Source organism: Oncorhynchus masou, chromosome 1, assembly GCF_036934945.1.
Source record: "Oncorhynchus masou masou isolate Uvic2021 chromosome 1, UVic_Omas_1.1, whole genome shotgun sequence".
Lineage (NCBI taxonomy): Eukaryota > Metazoa > Chordata > Actinopteri > Salmoniformes > Salmonidae > Oncorhynchus > Oncorhynchus masou.
In genome coordinates, this window is record NC_088212.1 from 46,973,279 (window position 1) to 46,995,425 (window position 22,147).

The 22,147-nt window shown below is 42.5% G+C and overlaps 1 protein-coding gene across 1 annotated transcript in view; it reads right to left on the reverse strand.

Moving 5' to 3' along the window:
* Nucleotides 1-13,904, reverse strand: part of LOC135545471 (E3 ubiquitin-protein ligase znrf3-like) — a 104,599-nt gene extending 90,695 nt beyond the window's left edge. The window contains 1 exon segment of the mRNA XM_064973105.1: nt 13,322-13,904. Coding sequence (XP_064829177.1) covers nt 13,322-13,552 — 231 coding nt within the window. The 5' untranslated portion in view covers nt 13,553-13,904.
* Between the last annotated feature and the right edge of the window lie 8,243 nt (nt 13,905-22,147).

Sequence of the window (22,147 nt, forward strand, 5' to 3'; positions counted from 1 at the left end):
CACTACACACTGCCCTATCCCATCTGAACAAGAGGAATACCTATGTAATAATGCTGTTCATTGACTACAGCTCAGCATTCAACACCATAGTATCCTCCAAGCTCATCATTAAGCTTGAGGCCCTGGGTCTCAATCCTGCCCTGTGCAATTGGGTCCTGGACTTTGATGGGCCGCCCCCAGGTGGTGAAGGTAGGAAACAACATCTCCACTTCGCTGATCCTCAACACTGGGGCCCCACAAGGGTGCCTGCTCAGCCCCCTCCTGTACTCCCTGTTCACCCATGACTGCATGTCCAACTCAATCATGAAGTTTGCAGACGACACAACAGCAGTGTGCTTAATTACCAACAACGCAGAGGCAGCCTACAGGGAAGAGGTGAAGGCACTCGGAGTGTGGTGTCAGGAAAACAACGTCTCACTCAACGTCAACAAAACAAAGGAGATGATCATGGACTTCAGGAAACAGCAGATGGAGCACCCCCCTATCCACATCAACTGGACACCAGTTAGAAGTTTGAAAGTGTACCTTTTCTCAGCAGCCTACACATCACCTACAAACTGAAATGGTCCACCCACACAGACAGTGTGTGCAACAGCACCTCTTCAACCTCAGCAGGCTAAAGAAATTTGACATGTCACCTAAAACCCTCACAAACTTTTACAGATGTACAATTAAGAGCATCTTGTTGGCTGTATCACCGCCCTCAACCACTAGGCTCTCCCGAGGGTGAGGGCAAACTGCCTGCCCTCCAGGACACCTACAGCACCACATGTTACTGGAAGGCCAAAATGATCATCAAGGACAACAACCACCCGAGCCACTGCCTGTTCACCTCGCTACCATCCAGAAGGCGAGGTCAGTACAGGTGCATGAAAGCTGGGACCGAGAGACTGAAAAACAGCTTCTATCTCAAGGCCATCAGACTATTAAAATCAGACTATTAAACAGCCATCCCTAACACAGAGAGGCTGCTGCCTACATACAGACTCAAATCATTGGCCACTTTAATAAATGAATCACTAGTCACTTTAAATAATGGCACTTTAATAATGTTTACATATCTTACACTACTCATCTCATATATATATACTGTATCTTATACCATCTATTGCATCTTGCCTATGCCGCTCTGTCATCGCTCATCCATATATTTCTATGTACATATTCTTATTCCATCCCTTTAGATTTGTGTGTATTAGGTAGTTGTTGTGGAATTGTTAGATTACTTGTTAGATATTACTGCACTGTTACACCTAGAAGCACAAGCATTTCACTACACTCGCATTAACATCTGCTAACCATGTGTATGTGACATAAAAGTTGATTTGATAGCAGTGGGTATTATATTTAGAGTTAGTGATCTAGATAATGTGTTTTGAGTTTCCACTTACTCAGATGGTGCATTAGCCCCAAATAAATTAGTCTAGGATATTAGTTTACATGAATATGCAGGTAAATTCATCTCTTTTCAACAAAAATATATATATATTCTGGAGCTTTATTTTAACAGTAAAATATAACAGCCTAATTGTCAACACAAAATGTAGCCCTTTACACGCGTACCCCTATACAGGTTGAAAATTGCAGATTTGGACACTGATAAGTGCCTAAACTGAAACGCAGTGGCTGTAAGTAATATGCTATAAATGACAGAGCTCAGGGTCAGCTCAGCTTCACAGCTCTGTATGAGTTTTGACTGACAGCCATTTTGAACTTGAGCACCGTGCGCGACAAGAAGTTGCACCCCCATCCCTCCCACTATGTTTTGTTGTCTAAGTGAGGGAAATGTTGTAAATTAAGAGGACTCAATGTAAGTTGAAAGATGTGATTATAATAAATACCGTTTTGTTGTCTGGGTGCTGTACTCAGATTATTGCATGGTGTGCTTTTTCGGTAAAGCTTTTTTGAAATCTGACACAGTGGTTGCATTAAGGAGAAGTGGATCTAAAATTCATGCATACAACATCTTTTAGCGATGTTTATTATGAGTATTTCTGTAAATTGACATGGCTCTCTTCAAAATCACCGGATGTTTTAGAACTACTGAACATAACGTGCCAATGTAAACAGATTTTTGGATATAAATATGAACTTTATCAAACAAAACATACATGTATTGTGTAACATGAAGTCCTATGAGTGTCATCTGATGAAGATCATCAAAGGTTAGTGATTCATTTTATCTCTAGTTCTGCTTTTTGGGACTCCTCCCTATGGCTGGAAAAATGGCTGTGTTTTTCTGTGACTAGGTACTGACCTAACATAATCGTTTGGTGTGCTTTCGTCATAAAGCCTTTTTGAAATCGGACACTGTGGCTGGATTTACAACAAGTTTATCTTTAAAATGGTGTAAAATACTTGTATGTTTGAGGAATTTTAATTATGGGATTTCTGTTGTTTTGAATTTGGGGCCCTGCAATTTCATTGGCTGTTGTTGAGATGGGACGCTAGCGTCCCAAATATCCAGAGAGGGTAACAAACCTCCAGACGAGCTTTAACGCCATACAACACTCCTTGTGTGGCCTCCAACGGCTTTTAAATGCCAGTAAAACTAAATGCATGCTCTTCAACCAATTGCTGCCCGCACCCGCCGGCCCGACTAGCATCACTACTCTGGACGGTTTTGACAACTGCAAATACCTAGGTGTCTGGTTAGACTGTAAACTCTCCTTCCAGGCTCACATTAAGCATCTCCAATCCAAAATTAAAACTAGAATTGGCTTCCTATTTCACAACAAAGCCTCCTTCACTCATACTGCCAAACATACCCTCGTAAACATCCCCATATTGTTATTTTTATAATTTTTTTGTTCTTTTGCACCCCAGTATCTCTACTTGCACATCATCATCTGCACATCTATCACTCCAGTGTTAATGCTAAATTGTAATTATTTCGCCTTTATGGCCTATTTATTGCCTTACCTCCCTAATCTTACTACATTTGCACACACTGTACATGGATTTTTCTATTGTGTTATTGACTGTACGTTTGTTTATCCCTTGTGATACTCTGTGTTGTTGTTTTTAAATCGCACTGCTTTGCTTTATCTTGGCCAGGTCGCAGTTGTAAAATTAGAACTTTTTTCTCAACTGGCCTACTTGGTTAAATTAAGGTGAAATATATATATATATATATATTAACTACAGTCCCTGGTTTGAATCCAGGCTGTATGACATCCGGCCGTGATCGGGAGATCCATAGGGCTTAGCACAATTGGCCCAGTGTCGTCCGGGTTTGGCCGTCATTGGAAATATGAATTTGTTCTTAACTGACTTGCCTAATTAAATAAAAGTTAAATAAAAATACAATAAAAACAATAGGCCAAGTCCCACATGTGTAAAGGCTTAATAAAGCACTGTGAATGACTTAATAAGATGACTCGTTCTTTCTATTGCTTGACACCCAAAATTTTTGGTGGGACCAAATCATGGGCTGGTGCCACCAACTCAAAAATGAAAATGTTCATCTGGAGCCCTGCACATGCAAACACACACACCAGGCAGGCCCTGTATAAACTTTACAAAGAACAGAGTCAACTGTGTTCCACCTGTTGTGTACTTTAGGAACGCCCAGTGGATTAGCCTGTTGAATAAGGTAAAAACTCCCATCCAAGATCATCAGTCCATCTCACCAGAGCTTCTCCGGTCCACGGCCCAGCGAGCCAATGTTCTAAAACACTAACTCCACTTTACACAGTTGAATCAAGTTCCTTACAGAGAACATCTAGGATTAAATCTACCCCTCCCTCCTCCACCTACAAGGTGTCTGTAACTATGTTGGCCCTCAAACGAAATCTCACTGCTCACCAAAAGTATTTTTCCTTCCACTCGAGCAGGCAGCAGGCAGAGAGGGAACACCTCCACCTTTATTTGAAAGGGGAGTGGAACAGAGCAAAGCGTAAGGATTTAGCCCCAGGGCTGACATTACATCATCGTGGGGTTTCTCAGCAGAGCGGTGTATCAGGGACCGGAATTATTCACTGAACCCTTTGAAGAACTCAGCCTGGCCCTGCCTCTCCCTCCCGCTCTCTTTCTTCTTCCTCTCTCGTGATCACCTTGTGTCTCTCTCTGCCTCTTTCTGTCTCTGTCGCTGTCCCGCTCTCTGCCTCTCTGTGTCGCTCTCTTTCTCTCCGCCTCTGCCTCAGAGCGGCAGGTCCTTTGATGCTAGTACTGTGAGCTGCGTTTGCGTGAGCACGTTGCGGCCTCCCAGCCCTCCCCTCCCCACCCGATACTATCTGCTCAGACGGCACATTCATGTGGATTATCTATGCAGCACAGCCAGACTGCAGTAGCCTTTCACCCTCCCATCCTTCCCTGCCTACCAAAGGCCCTTCCCTGTTCAGGGTCCAAAACTGGAAAGGTAGGTAGCCAGGCAGGGCAGGGCAGAAAAGCAGGCATGCAAGCAGGGCAGGGCAGGGCAAGGAGGTAGGTCAGGTAGCAGCTTGGCTTTGATATGGTGTAGTGTAATCCTGTGTATTGGGGGGGGGGGGAATCACACAAACAATCAAGGGAGCTATTTTTCCAGATGAGTAGACCCATTTCTCACTCCCAGGATCTGGGACACGTCGCTTACATGAGCTCTGGGAAGGGGAGGAAGGAGATGGGGGACCAGAGATGATACATCTTCCTCCTGTACTCAGGGGAGACGCCTGCCTACGATGACACTTCACCAGGAAAGTAAATGAAGCTCCTAGCCAACCCAGTCTGGTCCAATCAGCCAGCCCCAATTCATCATACCTCAGGCCCCATTGTCGAAGAGCCTCCTTGGTTGGCTGGGTCCTCCTCATTACTGGAACCGCCGCCACCACCACCAGGGTGGGGGCACCAAGAGGGGGATTGGGCTGAAGGGGGTAGCTGGTGGCCGGGGCTTCCACCAAATAATCCCAGCCAAGCTATTTGTCCCCATAGGGCAGCCTTATAAATGACCCTTATACCACAGTTGTGTAAGAGTCCAAAAGAGGAAACAATGGAGGAGAGAGAGAGAGAAATGGCCAGGCTGTGACAGAGGATGTGTCAGCTTTATGGTTTGTGCAGACCCCTAATAACACTGATATGATACATTAGTCTTGGGACAGATGGAGGCACAAAACCAATAATGCCTTCCACTGAGTAATAACAATATAATGCTAATAAGCCTGGAACACAGAAATGGCATCAAGGGACTTCCATTAGCCAAACTGGCTTACTATAATAAACCGGTATGAAAGAGCAGGGAACAACAGATATGGGATTTGATGATTATGAAACTAATAATTAATTCTCCTTACAATGAAGCACAGTGAGTGGAGGTTTATATAGATCAAAGGAAAGCAGTGGTAAAAAAACTCTGAAAGACCTAAGAGGCTGATGTAATTTATGTCACGATGTACACAAAGAGAGACCTTTGAACACCGTGGGAGTGAGACAGATTTGTGATAAGGCTTCTCCTCTCATGACAGCGTGAGCAAACCAGGTTAACGGGCGCTAAGTGTGTGCGTGTATTTGACGTGCAAAAGTGTGTGTGTGTGTGTGTGTGTGTGCGCACAACCCGAGCCTGTACGTACGTGCTTGTGTGGAGCCAGCCAGACAGAGGACAGAGGACTGAAAGCGACTCCAGGCCATGCAGCTAGCTAGCTACCCAACTACCTTCCCCAGTCAGTTCACAGTCCCAGAGTCTATCAGTCTATCTATCGGTGTATAGAAGCACAACAAAAGGGGGCTGGACTGGTGTTATAGACCTCCCTCCAGTAGTCAGCACATTCCTGACCAACAACAAAGCCTACCTCTGCTCTGCCTGGACCCGCCATGGATAGAGAGCATTGTCATCTCCCTCCTAACCCAAACTCTAGCCCACGTCGTAGCCCCACAGCCTTTGTTTTCTAGCTAGACCTTCTGTGTCAGGGGATAGAAATGTAGGCTGACTGAGGCCGGATGCAGCCAAGGGATGGACTGGCCCTTTCAGCACGACAGTCAACAAAGAGGGGAATGATGACCACGATGGGGCTTTTCAGAAGTTAATGCAACCCAGTCTCAGTCCCCTCACTGTGGTTCTGACTCAAAAGACAGACAGAGAGAGAAGCTGCCTACTAATCTCTCAGAGAGGAGCATCAAAGCCTCTCTCCCGCTCTCCCATCTCTCACTCAGCCCAGTGGAAAGTAACTTAGCTGTTGAGGCCACCAGAACTAACACGCACTGGATCCAGCTGTTGTGCACAGATACACACACAGAACGGAGGGGGAGGGGCAGAAGCACGAGGCAGAACAGGTCCGTGAAAACAGGTGACAGAAATGTCCCCCAGGTTGTTGGTTAGTGAGATAAAGTCAGTGTGTTGGCAGCTGAAAGACAGGGGGAGAGGTATGAGGCAGTTAAGCTGTTGGTCTAATTTAGAATGTCAAACAACACCTCCGACATCCATCACAAACCCACAGTGCTTTGTGGCAGGCCGTGATGCAGCAACGTACAGATTAGTGATAGGGAGTTGTGATATACCGGTACACGTTTGTTGTGAAGGGAAAAGGCAAGTGTTAGGGCCTGGTTCCTCGTCTGTGTGTCAAAGGAGGAGGAGACAGCAGGGGAAGAAGAAAGCAGAAGAGTGAGAGTGAGTGAGAGAGAAACTATTCTGTTCTATTCCCGAAAAATACAAACGCAACCTCAAATGACTTTGGCTGGGACTTAAAAGCGGAGCCGGGCGGCGGTTAAAGAGACGATAGCACTTAAAATACAGCTGCCACCGCGAAACCAATAAATGGAGAAAGTAGGCGAGCAGGGCGCTTTTAACCTTTTAAACCCTATAGCTATATAGTGCTAGCTGCTTGTGTACTGCTTCTGTTGCTTGGCGGCAGGCGAGGCGGGCGGCGCTGGGAGGGGTCCTGTTCCGGGTACCTCCCGTCCTTTCTGGGCTTTGCCCATTATGGCCTCCTCTCTTGGGGTTTCTAGCCTGTGGTCGGGAGCGAGCGAGAGAAAGCAGCGCTGCCTGGATCCCTCAACCACACCAAGCTCTCATTATAGTCTAAATGTAGCGGGACATAACTCCTGCCTGGCCCGCTCACTTTGTCTGAGCTGAGAGGAGCCATAGGCTTCAGTATATGGGCTTGGGATCCTCGTTTTCTAACTTTGTTGGTATGTGCAATGCACAGGCTTTTATGACTGGTAAGTCAGATAAAGCTACTGTATAGGCTATCCACTCCCAAGGAAATGACTCAATGTCAAATTATCAACATTTGATGCAGGTTATGGGTGGACTTCAAAAAGGTGACAGGTTGAGACGTAAGTAAGTAAGACAAAGAGCCTTAGAGTCTCTGCTGGCTTTCTTCTGTCACTTTATTTCACAGGAAGTTTGAGACATTCCAAGGATGAAAGTGAGACGAAAGCCACATTCTGGTTCTGGTTTGAGTTCCATCTGGGACTGACAATGCTGCCACAACTCTGCCCCTGCCTGCTCCTCTGCCCCTGCCTGCTCCTCTGCCCCTGCCTGCTCCTCTGCCCCTGCCTGCTCCTCTGCCCCTGCCTGCTCCTCTGCCCCTGCCTGCTCCTCTAGCATGCTGTGGACAGCATAGCCAAGCTGCAAGGAAATCAGACGCAGATGTGTGCTCTGCTCTGCTCAGGCCATGAGATGAGATGCAGGCAGCTTCCTTTGCCAGGCTAAAGGAACAGACAGCTTGGCCCGGGGAGAGACAATGTGGAGACAATAGGAGATATGATGAACAGATGGGGAAACCAAAACCAATGGCAAAACACTGGTAACTGCAAGTATAATGCATTATGATGCAGTTATAATGCATTGTGAGATGTGTTATAAGCATATTTGAACAATTATAATACTTTATCATTTCATAATAAAAAAAAAGTGTAATTCTATGTGCATCCGATAATAAATGTCATCCCAAACCAGGAAGTAGTATCAGTAGCTTCTACCCCCATGCAGATCCTGTTTAAGTCGGCACCCTATTCCCTATATAGTGCACTACTTTTGACCAGAACCCTATGGTCCCAGGTCCAAATTAGTGCAGTAAATAGGGAATAGGGTGATATTTGGGACGCAGCCCAGATGGTGATGACTGATTGGGATACCCTCCAACTGTGTAAATATTGGTTGGCATCGTGATGGTGAATTGGAGCTCACTGTCGCCCGGATTGTCCACCTGAGTGAATCAGGTGGGGGTGACTGTGTGGTCCCGCCATCATGGCCCCGTGTCATGGTCTTTACCAATGTCAACACCACCGTGCGGTTGTGCCGATGAGGTGACACACTGCCCGTTATTTACAGCAAGTTAAACACCATCATATTCACACACAGCCTCCTGTAGTAGGGTTCAAAGTTAGTGGATTCCCGAAATGATTGACCCCCTTGATAAAGATGAGGAGAAATTACTATATAAAATTAAATCATTCAAATACTGAGCTATATTTATATTGTATGCTAACATAAAATTGGGAATTTAAACTACTACAATTGCGAAGAGAAAGAGATGTTGTTTAACAAGTAGGACAGCGTACTGTACTTATTAAACCTACTTCGATCTTTCGATTTAATGTTTCAACCAATGAATCTGTCTGTTATTATTCTACGCCAATCAGATGTTTTACTATCAAGTTATGTGCAAGTTCCCACGAGTGGACAATTTGAAAGCTGCAACAAAAACTTGTGTTGAGGCGGCCTAAGATATATTTTGTGGACCTTCTCGGATAAGTGATCATACTTGATGTACAATTAAGAGAGGAATGTACTGATGCACATGATAAAATATTTTATGGGCATCAATGACTATTTCTTGCCAATTGAAAATCTGGGCTTTTCATGCTCGTCAAAGTCACACAGTAGCAACATCACTTGGTGAACTACAACGTGATAGTAGACTTCAGGCATTAACAGTGAACATTTTGAAATGCCTTTTGTCTTATTTTACTCTGAAATGAACCTTGCATTATTATACATAGATGACATTTTTGTACATTTGACATTTCTCATATGGGCTTAAACGGTGCAGTAGCACAAAGAACACTCCCTCTATACAGAATGTAAACAGCAATAAAGAAATATTGTTCAATATGATCAATGCTACATTTGCATAATATTGTAGACTATAGTGTATATTTATACCCCAAACCATTGGTTTTCAAATATGTTATGAGTAAACGTTGCTATTCTGTGTTTTTAACAATAAATCCCTGTTGTTCCAAAAGCCCAGCATGCTCCGATTGAGACGAGTTTGCAGAGACACACACAGGGATAGTGTGTTGAAAGCACTAATATTCAATGATCATGAGCATAATAGTTTTTTGTTCAGATTTAAGTTGATTAAAAACACAAAAACTACAGTTAGGCATATTGTGAATTTAGCCATGGTGTCAATTAGAATCCTCTGTACTGTCCCCAAGACGTTTGGAGTGGCGAGTTGGAAAATTACTATATAATGTAGCTCAGTACTGGTTTTTGTTCTATACAGTCTTCTTTGTTCATCTTTATCAAGAGGGTCAATAATTTCAATGTAAATGGTGCCACACTCAAACCCACACAACATATTCATTGACAATGAAGACAACCGTCACAAATGACTAAAAACTGCAGAGACAAAACATGAAGTGACAATGTATGCAAGTTGTATTTTAACAAAGGCTGTGGCTACAGTAGATCCATCCTTTATTTTCTTTCACAACACATCACACCAGTTGAACTTAAGGCAGGTCATTTGTATTTATCAGTGGAGGCTGCTGCGGGGAGGACGGATCATAATAAAGGCTGGAACGGTGTGTTTTCCATGTGGTTGATACAATTCCATTGACTCCATTCCAGGCATTACTATGAGCTGACCTCCCCTCAGCAGCATCCACTGGTATTATTATATTCCGTGTTCTAAAATCTACATTCTATGTTCTAATTCTACGTTCCACATTCTAATGGCAGGTAGTCAGTCACAGGGTAGATGCTGAGGGGACCGCTACACCTGCAGAGAGAATAGCCCATATAGTTTCACTCCCGGACTGAGGGTGATTTAAAGAGACATTGATACCTCCCTATTATGTAGTCAAATTGTAGGCAATCAGGGACCTGGGAACTGACCTGGCTGGTAGGGAGGGAGAAAGAGAGAGAGGGATAAGCTGATCGTTCTGGACTCTGGCGTCTCATCCACATCAAGTCATCTCACTTTCCCCTTAACGGCGCAGAGCAAGTAGAAAATTGACTTAATTTATTATTTTTGGCCCCGCCGGCACATGACGTTTTTTTTTTGCACTCATGGGGCAGAGCTCAGGGGGTGTTCGCTTTGGGGAGCAGGAGAGTAAGGGGGAGAGCGTAGTGGTTACTGAACCACTTTGCTCAGGAACCATGCCAAGCCCCCCCAGTCCTTCTAACACCAACCACTACCTACTGAGGTCTGGAGACCACTGTACATAAGAGGTAGAGCAAACCCTCAGGGGCCAAACAGCTGGGACTGACTGAGGCCTGCCTTCCTAACCTGGCTGACTCGGCCCTGTAAACCACCTCTCAGACTCAGACGGTGCCAAGTAAAGGCCTCCATTCACACTGACTGGGAGAAACAAAGACAGCCAACGGCGGCGAAGTGGAGTGGCTAAAGAGAGAGGGTAGTGTGAGAAATACATGGAGGGGACTAGTGATTTGGGGGTGAAAGCTATGATCCCTTATTGATGCCACTTGTTAAATCCACTAAAAATCAGTGTAGATGAAGGGGAAGAGCCAGTTAAATGAGACATGAATTGTGTATTCATTCGGGGTATGGTAGTAGGTGCCAGGCGCACCGGTTTGTGTCAAGTACTGCAACGCTGCTGGGTTTTTCATGCTCAACAGTTTCCCGTGTGTATAAAGAATGGTCCATCCCCCCCAAAGAACATCCAGCCAATGTGACACAACTGTGGGAAGCATTGGAGTCAACATGGGCCAGCATCCCTGTGGAACGCTTTCAATACCTTGTAGAGCCCATGCCAAGGAATTGAGGTTGTTCTGAGGGCAAAAAAAAGTGGGGGGAGGGGGGGGGTGCAACTCAATATTAGGAAGATATTCCTAATGTTTGGTTTACTCAGTGTATTGAATCGTGAGAATTACAATACATATCGGCACCTAAGTATCATGATAATATCGTATCGTGAGGTCCATGGCTATTCCCAGCCTAGAGGGGACAATAGTGAAAGTATTTTGGTATGGTAATAACAAGTCTCACAATTCATTATAACTAGGGCCGGGATGAAAGTATCGTGATACTCATTGGTATCAAGGAAACAGAACACAAAGTGGGTTTAACTTCAATAGGAAAACAACCCTAATGTTGGAAACAAACATCATTATGTTGCCCTTCAAAGTCGCATTTGATAGACCTTACAAGCTATAGCATACAATATTTTGCATACAGCAGGTTTTTAAAAGACCAATAGTGTTATCTTCACAGCCCTAATTATAATTGCATCATAATGCATTATACCTGTGTGTACAAAGTAATCTTTACAGAAACATACACAAGAACCTACCCAGTTTCATTACACAAGGCTTACTAACGCAGAATAGCAAGTCCTCTATGGTTTGAAATGACATTACTTTAACAATTCAAAAATACAGTCTTAAGGTTTGCCATCTCTCTTAGTCAATCATTCACAAAACACATAAAGAACCAACAGCGACCGCTGACACGGAACCAGTTGGACATGGTGATTCTGTCCTTCTGTACTGGACAAAATGTCCCTCCTCTTTACAAAGAAGAACAATGAATGCAAGCTGCCACACAGTGGTCACTATGTTAGCAAAGAAATGAAAACCTAAATAGATGTTTTCAATGTAAAGTTGAGGTCCCACATTGCTGTGTGGTTAGCAAGCCAAGCCAGAACGGCCAACAAATGCTCTGTGTGTAGAAACAGGATCCATTTCAGTGATAAATATTCGCTCTCCTTTGATCCTGATGGTCTTCCCGCAATGTGCTTGCAAAATATGACAAATGGTTGTTATTTTTACAAAAACACACTTGTGAGTGCACGTGCACACACACACACACACAATTAATTCAAGTTCTCTTCGGGAAAGTGTATTCTTTGTGGCTCTGTAATGTAACTTCACTGTATGAGTTAGAAAGCAGTAATAAATGAGTTACAGACATCATTATAGATTCCCGCAACAATCCTAACCAGACCCAGATAAGGTATGTCATATATGAAGAGTGATGTGCAAACAACTCACACGGCTACTTCGTTAAACCTGTAGGTTAGCACACTAATAGTCATAATTGGAGTAATCTTTGAAATTAGACCATTTCTAGCAAATCATGGTCATGTGTAGGCTACTGTAGCAATGCAAACCACCACGAGGCTGAGATAGTTCTCCAAATCATGACGGGTAGTAATAGACCACATCGTTCCGGTTTCATGCAGGGTAGGTTAGGCTACAGCGGGGTTGGAGGGGTCCGTGGCGTGGCCCGAAATCCACATGGCAGCAGGCTTGGTGGGCCATCAAAGGATTTAGTAGGCTGCTCTTGCGGGTGGTGATTTACCGAAATGATTACGAACATTGCATGGTTGGTGAAGTAGTTATGTAGAAAGGCCATACCAAAACTAAGTAACGCGCTGGTACAATAAAATATATGGGAGAGTTTGTTCAATTTTTTAGGTTTTTACAAAACAACCACACATAATTTAGCCTAGGCCAACTTCAAAGAAATTGTCTGTGTGATAATTGATCATGTATCTTCGCAGCGAGGCGGTACAGTAGGTAGGATGTTTGTTTAGTTATATTGGTTGAACTAAGAATTTAAAATTTAAAAAAAGTCAATAATGAAAACAAACAACCATCCACCAATTAATTAGGAACGAAATGACCTATAGGCGTACTGCTGAATGAAATCATTAGACGTTATTTGACGTTATTCTTGAGTACTCCCAGACAATATTTGATGGAACTGTGACCAACCATCTATCAGTTGTAACGCTGATCAAGTTGTGATGAACAACTTCTATGATTTTCCTGGGAACGTTTACAAGTGTAATAACCATGTTAATCCGTGAAAAAAAGGTTATTGAATGTATATGCCATGGCAGATTCTGGGTGAATCTGAGCTTTTATCCCGAAAAGAACCTGCAATGTACATGTGAATGAGTTCCAAAAGATAGAAGCCATCTTGTAATCACATTTGGTAGCAATAGGAGGCTAGTACCATCCTCACACATACCATACAACACACACAGTGCAACTCAACAAACCCCCCCCCCCCTCCCCACCCTTCGATAAAGTTTTAGGGTAGAGTAGCGAAGTAGAATGAACGCCCAGGCTCAGTATACTGATAAGCAAACAGAGCCGTAGCAACATATTGTATATGTCCTTCCCACAACTTAACTGAGTTGTACATACTTGCACGATCTCGCCCTCCGCACTGATAGTGGCTCCTGCCTTTGAGAATCGTCCTTGCAACCCCGTCGTGTATGTAGTATAATCTCCATTTGGACTTGACTCAAACAGCACTACTTCCACAAAAGCCGTATCCTTGGCGAAAACCGTTCCAAGAGAAGTGGTGACCACGAAGATCACCAAGACCACCGAATCGGCTACACACTCTAACCTTCTCCTTGGTAAAATCATCATCTTGCCGGTTGGATATGCGCCGATCGGAACATAATTTCCAAGCGTGATTAGGTGATGGTGCTGAAATTCTGGAAATCGAATCTGAAGCGAGATCGATGCGTCAAAAGAGCGCCGTGTTTTCGCAATTGTGCAACGAAAGCTGTGCGTTGGCCGAGAGTGTTTATTTCACCATTGCAGCCTTGTCAATTACGTTGCTTGCTTGCCCGCTCTCTCTCTCTCTCTCTCTCTCTCTCTCTCTCTCTCTCTCTCTCTCTCTCTCTCTCTCTTTCTCTCTTTCTCTCTCTTTTTCTCTTTCTCACTACCTCTCTCCAGCTCTACAAAGCGGATCTCCTTTGATCTCCAAACACGTGATTGTTTTAGTTTTTTTTCCTTCGAAAAGGGTTATCCCCACCCACCAATTTTCCTGACCCTCTACTTTCCACTCCCCGCTTTCGAGTGCCAGCATTCTGTTAAGGACGCACGGCGCATTCGTCGTTAACACTTCCTATTTAGGAGTCTAATAGGTCGACAAGTATACCTCGAATTGAAGCCAGCCATTTTATCAAACGTGATACATTTGAGCTGACATAGCCTAATCGAGGTTTAGTTTAGCTATGGACAAGAGATTTAACAGCCAACATGATTAAAATATTCATAAACATTGTCTTTTAGAAGGGGTCATTCTCTCAGGATTGAAGCCCTTGAAGATAGGAACACGACCTTAAAATAATCATTACCCTCTTCAAAACACTTCATTATTTAACCCGGCTAATTTTTCAATCTCATTTCTGATATATCTGTGTCACTAGGCATTAATGGTAACTTGTTACATTAATGATACATTTGCCCCTAATGTGAGATTAGAAAGTTACTACGCAGCCTGTAGTTGCCGGTAGTTTTTGAAGAATAGATCACGGAAGCATGCCGCGTGTTCGTGTTTAAATAAAAGGGACAATTTAACCAACACTTTATACAAATCATGAATAAGTGCCTTTATAAATGGTTCATTAACGCTTATTTATGAAAAGTATTATAACGTGTTGCCCAAATAATTCAGTTATGTTGGTATTATTAACATAATATGCATTAAAAGTTGTCAAATACCCATGTCCGTGTTTTGTCTAGCTGCATTCCTCTCATCTTCAAAGGGTTCTTACCCTAATTGTTATTAAGACTGAGGCATGACAGGCTAATTACACGTACTTTCAGTAATTGAGAGAAACCGCTGTCACAGGTGTTTAAAGCATATCAAGGGTTATTTGTAACAGAAATGCATCATCACTTTGGTGTAGGAGAGAATGATGCCCAATATTAGGCATGTATAGGGTTCGAGTTTTGCATGACATTCTTTTTACACACTGTGAACGATTGAGGTGAGTAAACTATTGCAAACCATAACACAAACAATTACACAAAAATAGAGGACAAACGTAAATATACTGTGTTTTTTTTTTTAAATCTAATAAGAATTAAATAAAGTATATTGTTACATGGATTATTTTTCAGTAGACAATAATATTGCTGTGAATAATATAATGGTGTTTGGACAGAGGACCAGTCTGATGTCTTGTCTTGAATCCTTTATCCAGACAGGCGTGTGAGAGAGGCGTTTGTTTGTGTGCTGCATGGGGCATGGCAGTGCCTGGGTGCTGGAGACAGCCTGGATCACTGAGTCCCAAATGGCTCCCTATTCCTAGTCCCATAGGGGGACTAATGTAGTGCACTATGTAGGGCATATGGGTCAAATGTAGTGCACTATGTAGGGCATATGGTGCCATTTGGAACACAAGCAGATCTTATGTATAATTCCAGTGTCTGAATCAGAGGACCTCTGTGCAACATTTTATTTGTTCAATGGATTTAACAAAATGCAGGCCAACATGGGCTCCAATATTTATCACATACATATCTTGGTATTATATTATAGAAACATATTTTAAATTGGAATCAAGTGACATTTAATTTGATTACAACTGCATTCATTATCTACCCTTATCTACCCTTATCTTGTCAACAGCTTTTTCATCCTTGAGTGATCTCATATCAAGTAAAATTATTTTAAGTGTAAAATCTACTTAATGAGACGGTATCCTTATTATCCACAGCGCTAGATGTAAATATAATAAAAACATTCTTTTTTTAAAACAGAAGCAAGGTCTCATCTCACAACTCTGTCAGTTGAGTAGCAGGGTGATTATGAAAACCAACTGCACGAGATGGAGACTAGAGGCCTTTTTAGGTAAAAAATGCAGCAGCCCTTGGAAAAAAGCTGCTTTCTGGTCAACATATGTTCTGACTCAAATGGCAGCAATGCAGAGGAGCAAAAAAAAAATCAAAGGAGTTGAAGCGAGCAAGCTCATCCTGAAGATGTTTTTTTTCTTCTTCTTCCACCTCAAGCATGACAATTATTAACAGATCACCTTTGCCTGGTGACCATTGATTGTGATCAAGTCCACATCTGTGGTCTATCTGTCCTGCAACACACACACGCACACACACACGCACGCACGCACGCACGCACGCACACACACACACACACACACACACACCAAAGTCATCTTTAGCTATTTCTAGTCTTGTCATCTGAAGTGGTCAAAATCACTCAATTATTAAATACTTAGCTTTCAAACGTAAGACATGCCGTTTGTTTGAGCGCCCATCAAAATATTTTTCTAAATATTTAATGGTATAGCAGCTCTACACTACACAGAGTGGTGCAGTAGTCTAAGGCACAGCATCTCAGTGTAAGAGGTCCCTGGTTCAAATCCAGGCTGTGATTGGGATTCCCATAGGGTGGTGCACAATTGGCCAAGTGTTGTCCTGGTTTGGCTGGGGTAGACTGTCATTATAAATAAGAATTTGTTCTTAACTGACTTGCCTGGTTAAATGTAAAAATGTTTCTGGGATTTCCCCTGCTAAATGACTTAAATGTAAATGTAAAATGTAAATGTCAGTATTTGTAAAGACTGTTTTGATATAGTCCGAACACTGTCTGTCATTGATTGTATACACCTCTGACCACAGTTATCGGACATGTTCTCCTAAACAATACAGATTATAAATAATAACACAAGATGCCAATACATGATCAACACAATATAACATTCCATTGGCTTGAGTTATTTCAAATAAATTGATATTATTTTCCCATAGAGGTTAGTTGTTAAAAAAACATGAAGCTATAGTGTAGCATTATCATTTTTGAACAGGTATAATACAATGACATCAAAACACTACATTATAATAAACCAGTAGACAAGGGGAACTTATTCTGTCAACAAGTCAGCAGCTATTGCTTCTCATAACGGTAGATTTAAGTTTTTACATCAAGCCTGCCCTCTGCTGGTTTGTAAAAGACCTGCAAGCACAATGATATGAGTCCCTGGTTTTGTCCCAAGTGTGCAATCGTTCACTACTCCCCACACATTTTAAAGCATTTGATTCGTGGTAGAATGGGCTCGAGGGAGTTTCCATACATACCACCATTTTCCTTCCAAATCAATGAAAGGGAGTGAACAAGTGCACAATTCAGGAGAAAGGAGATTATTGGGATGCAACCCTTAGCTAACCTGCTAGGAACTTGAAGTTGATCTGAACAAATGTAATAGGTAACCTTGTCAGCTCGGGTATAACCTTGTTTCTATACTGATAAAAAAAATACAAACGCAACATGCAACAAAATCAACGATTTTACTGCGTTATAGTTCATTCAAGAAAATCAGTTAATTGAAGTAAATTAGGTCATAATCTATGGATTTCACATGAATGAGCAGAATGCAGCCATGGGTGGGCCTGGGAGGGCATAGGCCCAGCAAATCAGAATGAGTTTTTCCCCACAAAAGGGCTTTCTACAGACAGAAATACTCCTCAGTTTAATCAACTGTCCGGGTGGCTGGTCTCAGATGATCCTGCAGGTGAAGAAGCCAGATGTGGAGGTCCTGGGTGGCGTGGTTACACTTGGTCTGCGGTTGTGAGGCTGGTTAGACATACTGCCAAATTCTCTAAAACAACATTGGAGGTGGCTTATGGTAGAGAAATTAACATTACATTCTCTGGCAAGAGCTCTGGTGGACATTCCCGCAGTCAGCATGCCAATTGCAGTCTCCCTCAAAACTTGAGACATCTATGGCATTGTGTTGTTTGAAAAAAATGCACATTTTAGAGTAGCCTTTCATTGTCCCCAGCACAAGGTGCACCTGTGTAATGATCACACTGTTTTATCAGCTTCTTGATATGTAAACAAATGTGTGCACAACATTTGTGAGAAATAAGCTTTTTGTGCAAATGGAACATTTCTGGGATCTTTTATTTCAGCTCATGAAACATGGGACCAACACTTTACATTTTGCATTCATATTTTTGTTCAGTATAGATCAATCGCTTCCTCTGTCTTTAAAGGTCAACTGCCCTTGAAAACCAACTTCTCCTTTTGAAAAACAGCCCATGTGGCATTGATAAAATCAGAAAAATGTATTAAAGTATCAAAATTGACTACAAAGTGTAAATAGCATATTATTTTGATGATATAGTCAGGTTCGTCTTGTAAGTGAGTTCGTCACGATTTACTGGAGGGTTGGGTATAGATTACTTACATGCCCACTTTCGCCAATGATGCCCAATTCAATCAATCAATCAATCAATCCAATGTATTTATATAGCCCTTCTTACATCAGCTGATGTCTCAAAGTGCTTTACAGAAACCCAGCCTAAAACCCCAAACAGCAAGCAATGCAGGTATAGAAGCACGGTGGCTAGCAAAATCTCCCTAGAAAGGCCAGAACCTAGGAAGAAACCTAGAGAGGAACCAGGCTATGAGGGGTGGCCAGTCCTCTTCTGGCTGTGCCGGGTGGAGATTATAACAGAACATGGCCAAGATGTTCAAATGTTCATAGATGACCAGCAGGGTCAGATAATAATAATAATCACAGTGGTTGTAGAGGGTGCACCAGGTCAGCACCTCAGGAGTAAATGTCAGTTGGCTTTTCATAGCTGATCATTCAGAGTAACCTCTACCGCTCCTGCTGTCTCTAGAGAGTTGAAAACAGCAGGTTTGGGATAGGTAGCACGTCCAGTGAACAGGTCAGGGTTCCATAGCCACAGGCAGAACAGTTTAAACTAGAGCAGCAGCACGACCAGGTGGACTGGGGACAGCAAGGAGTCATCAGGCCAGGTAGTCCTGAGGCATGGTCCTAGGGCTCAGTTCCTCCGAGAAAGAAAGAAAGAAAGAGAAAGAAAGAAAGAAAGAAAAAAAAAAGAAAAAATATAGAGAGAATTAGAGAGAGCATACTTAAATTCACACAGGACACAGGATAAGACCGGAGAAATACTGCAGATATAACAGACTGACCCTATCCCCCTGACACAAACTATTGCAGCATAAATACTGGAGGCTGAGACAGGAGGGGTCAGGAGTCACTGTGGGCCTGTCCAACGATACCCCCGGACAGGGCCAAACAGGCAGGATATAACCCCACCCACTTTGCCAAAGCACAGCCAGCACACCCATAGAGGGACATCTTCAACCACCAACTTGCCATCCTGAGACAAGGCAGAGTATAGTCCACAAAGATCTCCCCTACAGCACAAACCCAAGGGGGGTGCCAACCAGGACAGAAACATCACAATCACAATTGCTTAGAGACAACATTTTGTGCTCTGCCCCCAACCGCAATGTGGACATTTGCTGTGAAGTCTGTGTAGGGGTGCAACGCACTCACATTTAGTTTGGCAAATTGGGGCTTCCAAAAGTTGGCACAAACTTCCAATGCATTTAAACAATATCGCGAGTGAATCCGACCTAAATGATTCATCCTTAAAACATCTAAATAACACAATATGAAAATCCCCATCAACATCTGTCAATTTAAGCTAGATATCTGCAATGGCTGCGTCTCAATTCACAGCATCCGCCCATGTCAGCCTTCCGCATCTGCAGTGGAAAGTGGCAGAGAACAGGGCTGTTGGTCAGATCAGGAGACATCTCAAAAATCACAAAAAACATTTGTAGCATCCGATCAGTTTGGCCTACTAACTAAAATGACTACTCTATGGAAAGATGAGACTCTGCGATTTGCTCTATGACCCTCACAAGTGTCATGGGACTAGTCTGAAGGTAACCTGGTACTGGTTTAAAAAATGTAGATTTGTGCCAACAAAAAAAGTGTTAAATATGTGTTGAAAAAAAACTAAAATATTTCCCGAGCTTTCTTATTTATATCTCCTAGTCATAGGACAGACTTCAAAACCTTACTCCTTATGATTTATTTTTTGACTGTCTGTTTTGCTATTTATGAATGTATAATTCAATGCGTTTCTATGTGTTATAGTTATAGACTTTTAGTTAAGCCTAATGAAGAGCCATAAGAATTTAATTTACATGTACTCTCAGTGGAGTTTCAGTCGCATGTCAGTTTATTATTTAAGATTTCACCATGAATGCAGTGGAAGTTGCTGAGGGGAGGACGGCTTATAATAATGACTGGAAATTGGAGAACAGCTTTTTCCTGCAATTTAGAGCCATAATCCTTATGATTATTTCTATATAAAAAGATACAGTTGAAGTCGGAAGTTTACATACACTTATGTTGAAATAATTCAAACTCGTTTTTCAACCACTCCACAAATTTCTTGTATACAAACTATAGTTTTGCAAGTCTGTTAGGACAGGAACTTTGTGCATGACACAAGTAATTTTTCCAATAACTGTTTACAGACAGATTATTTCACTTATAATTCACTGTTTCACAATTCCAGTGAGTCCAAAGTTAACATACACTAAGTTGCCTGTGCCTTTAAACAGCCTGGAAATTCCAGAAAATTATGTCAAGGCTTTAGAAGCTTCTGATAGGCTAATTGACATAATTTGAGTCAATTGGAGGTGTACCTGTGGATGCATTTCAAGGCCTACCTTCAAACTCAGTGCCTCTTTGCTTGACATCATGGGAAAATCTAAAGAAATCAGCCAAGAAAATTGTAGACCTCCACAAGTCTGGTTCATCCTTGGGAGCAATTTCCAAACACCTGAAGGTACCATGTGCATCTGTACAAACAATAGTACGCAAGTATAAAAACCCTGGGACCACGCAGCCGTCATACCGCTCAGGAAGGAGACGCGTTTTGTCTCATAGAGATTCGTGTACTTTGGTGCGAAAAGTGCAAATCAATCCCAGAACAACAGCAAAGGACCTTGTGAAGATGCTGGAGGAAACAGGTACAAAAGTATCTATATCCACAGTAAAACAGGTCCTATATCGACATAACCTGAAAGGCCACTCAGCAAGAAAGAAGCCACTTCTCCAAAACCTCCATAAAAAAGCCAGACTACGGTTTGCAACTACACATGGGGACAAAGTTTGTATTTTTTGGGGAAATGTACTCTGGTCTGATGAAACAAAAATAGAGCTGTTTGGCCATGATGACCATCGTTATGTTTGGAGGAAAAGGGGGGATGCTTGCAAACCGAAGAACACCATCCCAACCGTGAAACACGGGACTGGCAGCAACATGTTGTGGGGGTGCTTTGCTGCAGGAGGGACTGGTGCACTTCACAAAATAGATGGCATCATGAGGGAGCAAAATTATGTGGATATATTGATGTAACATCTCAAGACATCAGTCAGGAAGTTAAAACTTGGTTGCAAATGGTTCTTCCAAATGGACAATGACACAAGCATACTTCCAAAGTTGTTGCAATGTGGCTTAAGAACAACAAAGTCAAGGTATTGGAGTGGCCATCACAAAGACCTGACCTCAATCTCATAGAAAATTTGTGGGTATAACTAAAAAAGTTTTTGCGAGCAAGGAGGCCTCCAAACCTGACTCAGTTACACCAGCTCTGTCAGGAGGAATGGGCTAAAATTCACCAAACCTATTGTGGGAAGCTTGTGGAAGGCTGCCCGAAACATTTGACCCAAATTAAACCATTTTAAAGGCAATGCTACCAAATACTAATAGAGTGTATGTAAACCCACTGGGAATGTGATGAAAGCTGAAATAAAAGTGGAAGTAAATCATTCTCTCTACTATTATTCTGACATTTCACATTCTTAAAATAAAGTGGTGATCCTAACTGACCTATAACAGGGCATTTTTACAAGGATTAAATGTCAGGAATTGTGAAAAATTTAAATGTACAGTGCCTTGCGAAAGTATTCGGCCCCCTTGAACTTTACGACCTTTTCCCACATTTCAGGTTTCAAACATAAAGATATAAAACTGTATTTTTTTGTGAAGAATCAACAACAAGTGGGACACAATCATGAAGTGGAACGACATTTATTGGATATTTCAAACTTTTTTAACAAATCAAAAACTGAAAAATTGGGCGTGCAAAATTATTCAGCCCCCTTAAGTTAATACTTTGTAGCGCCACCTGTTGCTGCAATTACAGCTGTAAGTCGCTTGGTGTATGTCTCTATCAGTTTTGCACATCGAGAGACTGAAACTTTTTCCCATTCCTCCTTGCAAAACAGCTCGAGCTCAGTGAGGTTGGATGGAGAGCATTTGTGAACAGCAGTTTTCAGTTCTTTCCACAGATTCTCGATTGGATTCAGGTCTGGACTTTGACTTGGCCATTCTAACACCTGGATATGTTTATTTTTGAACCATTCCATTGTA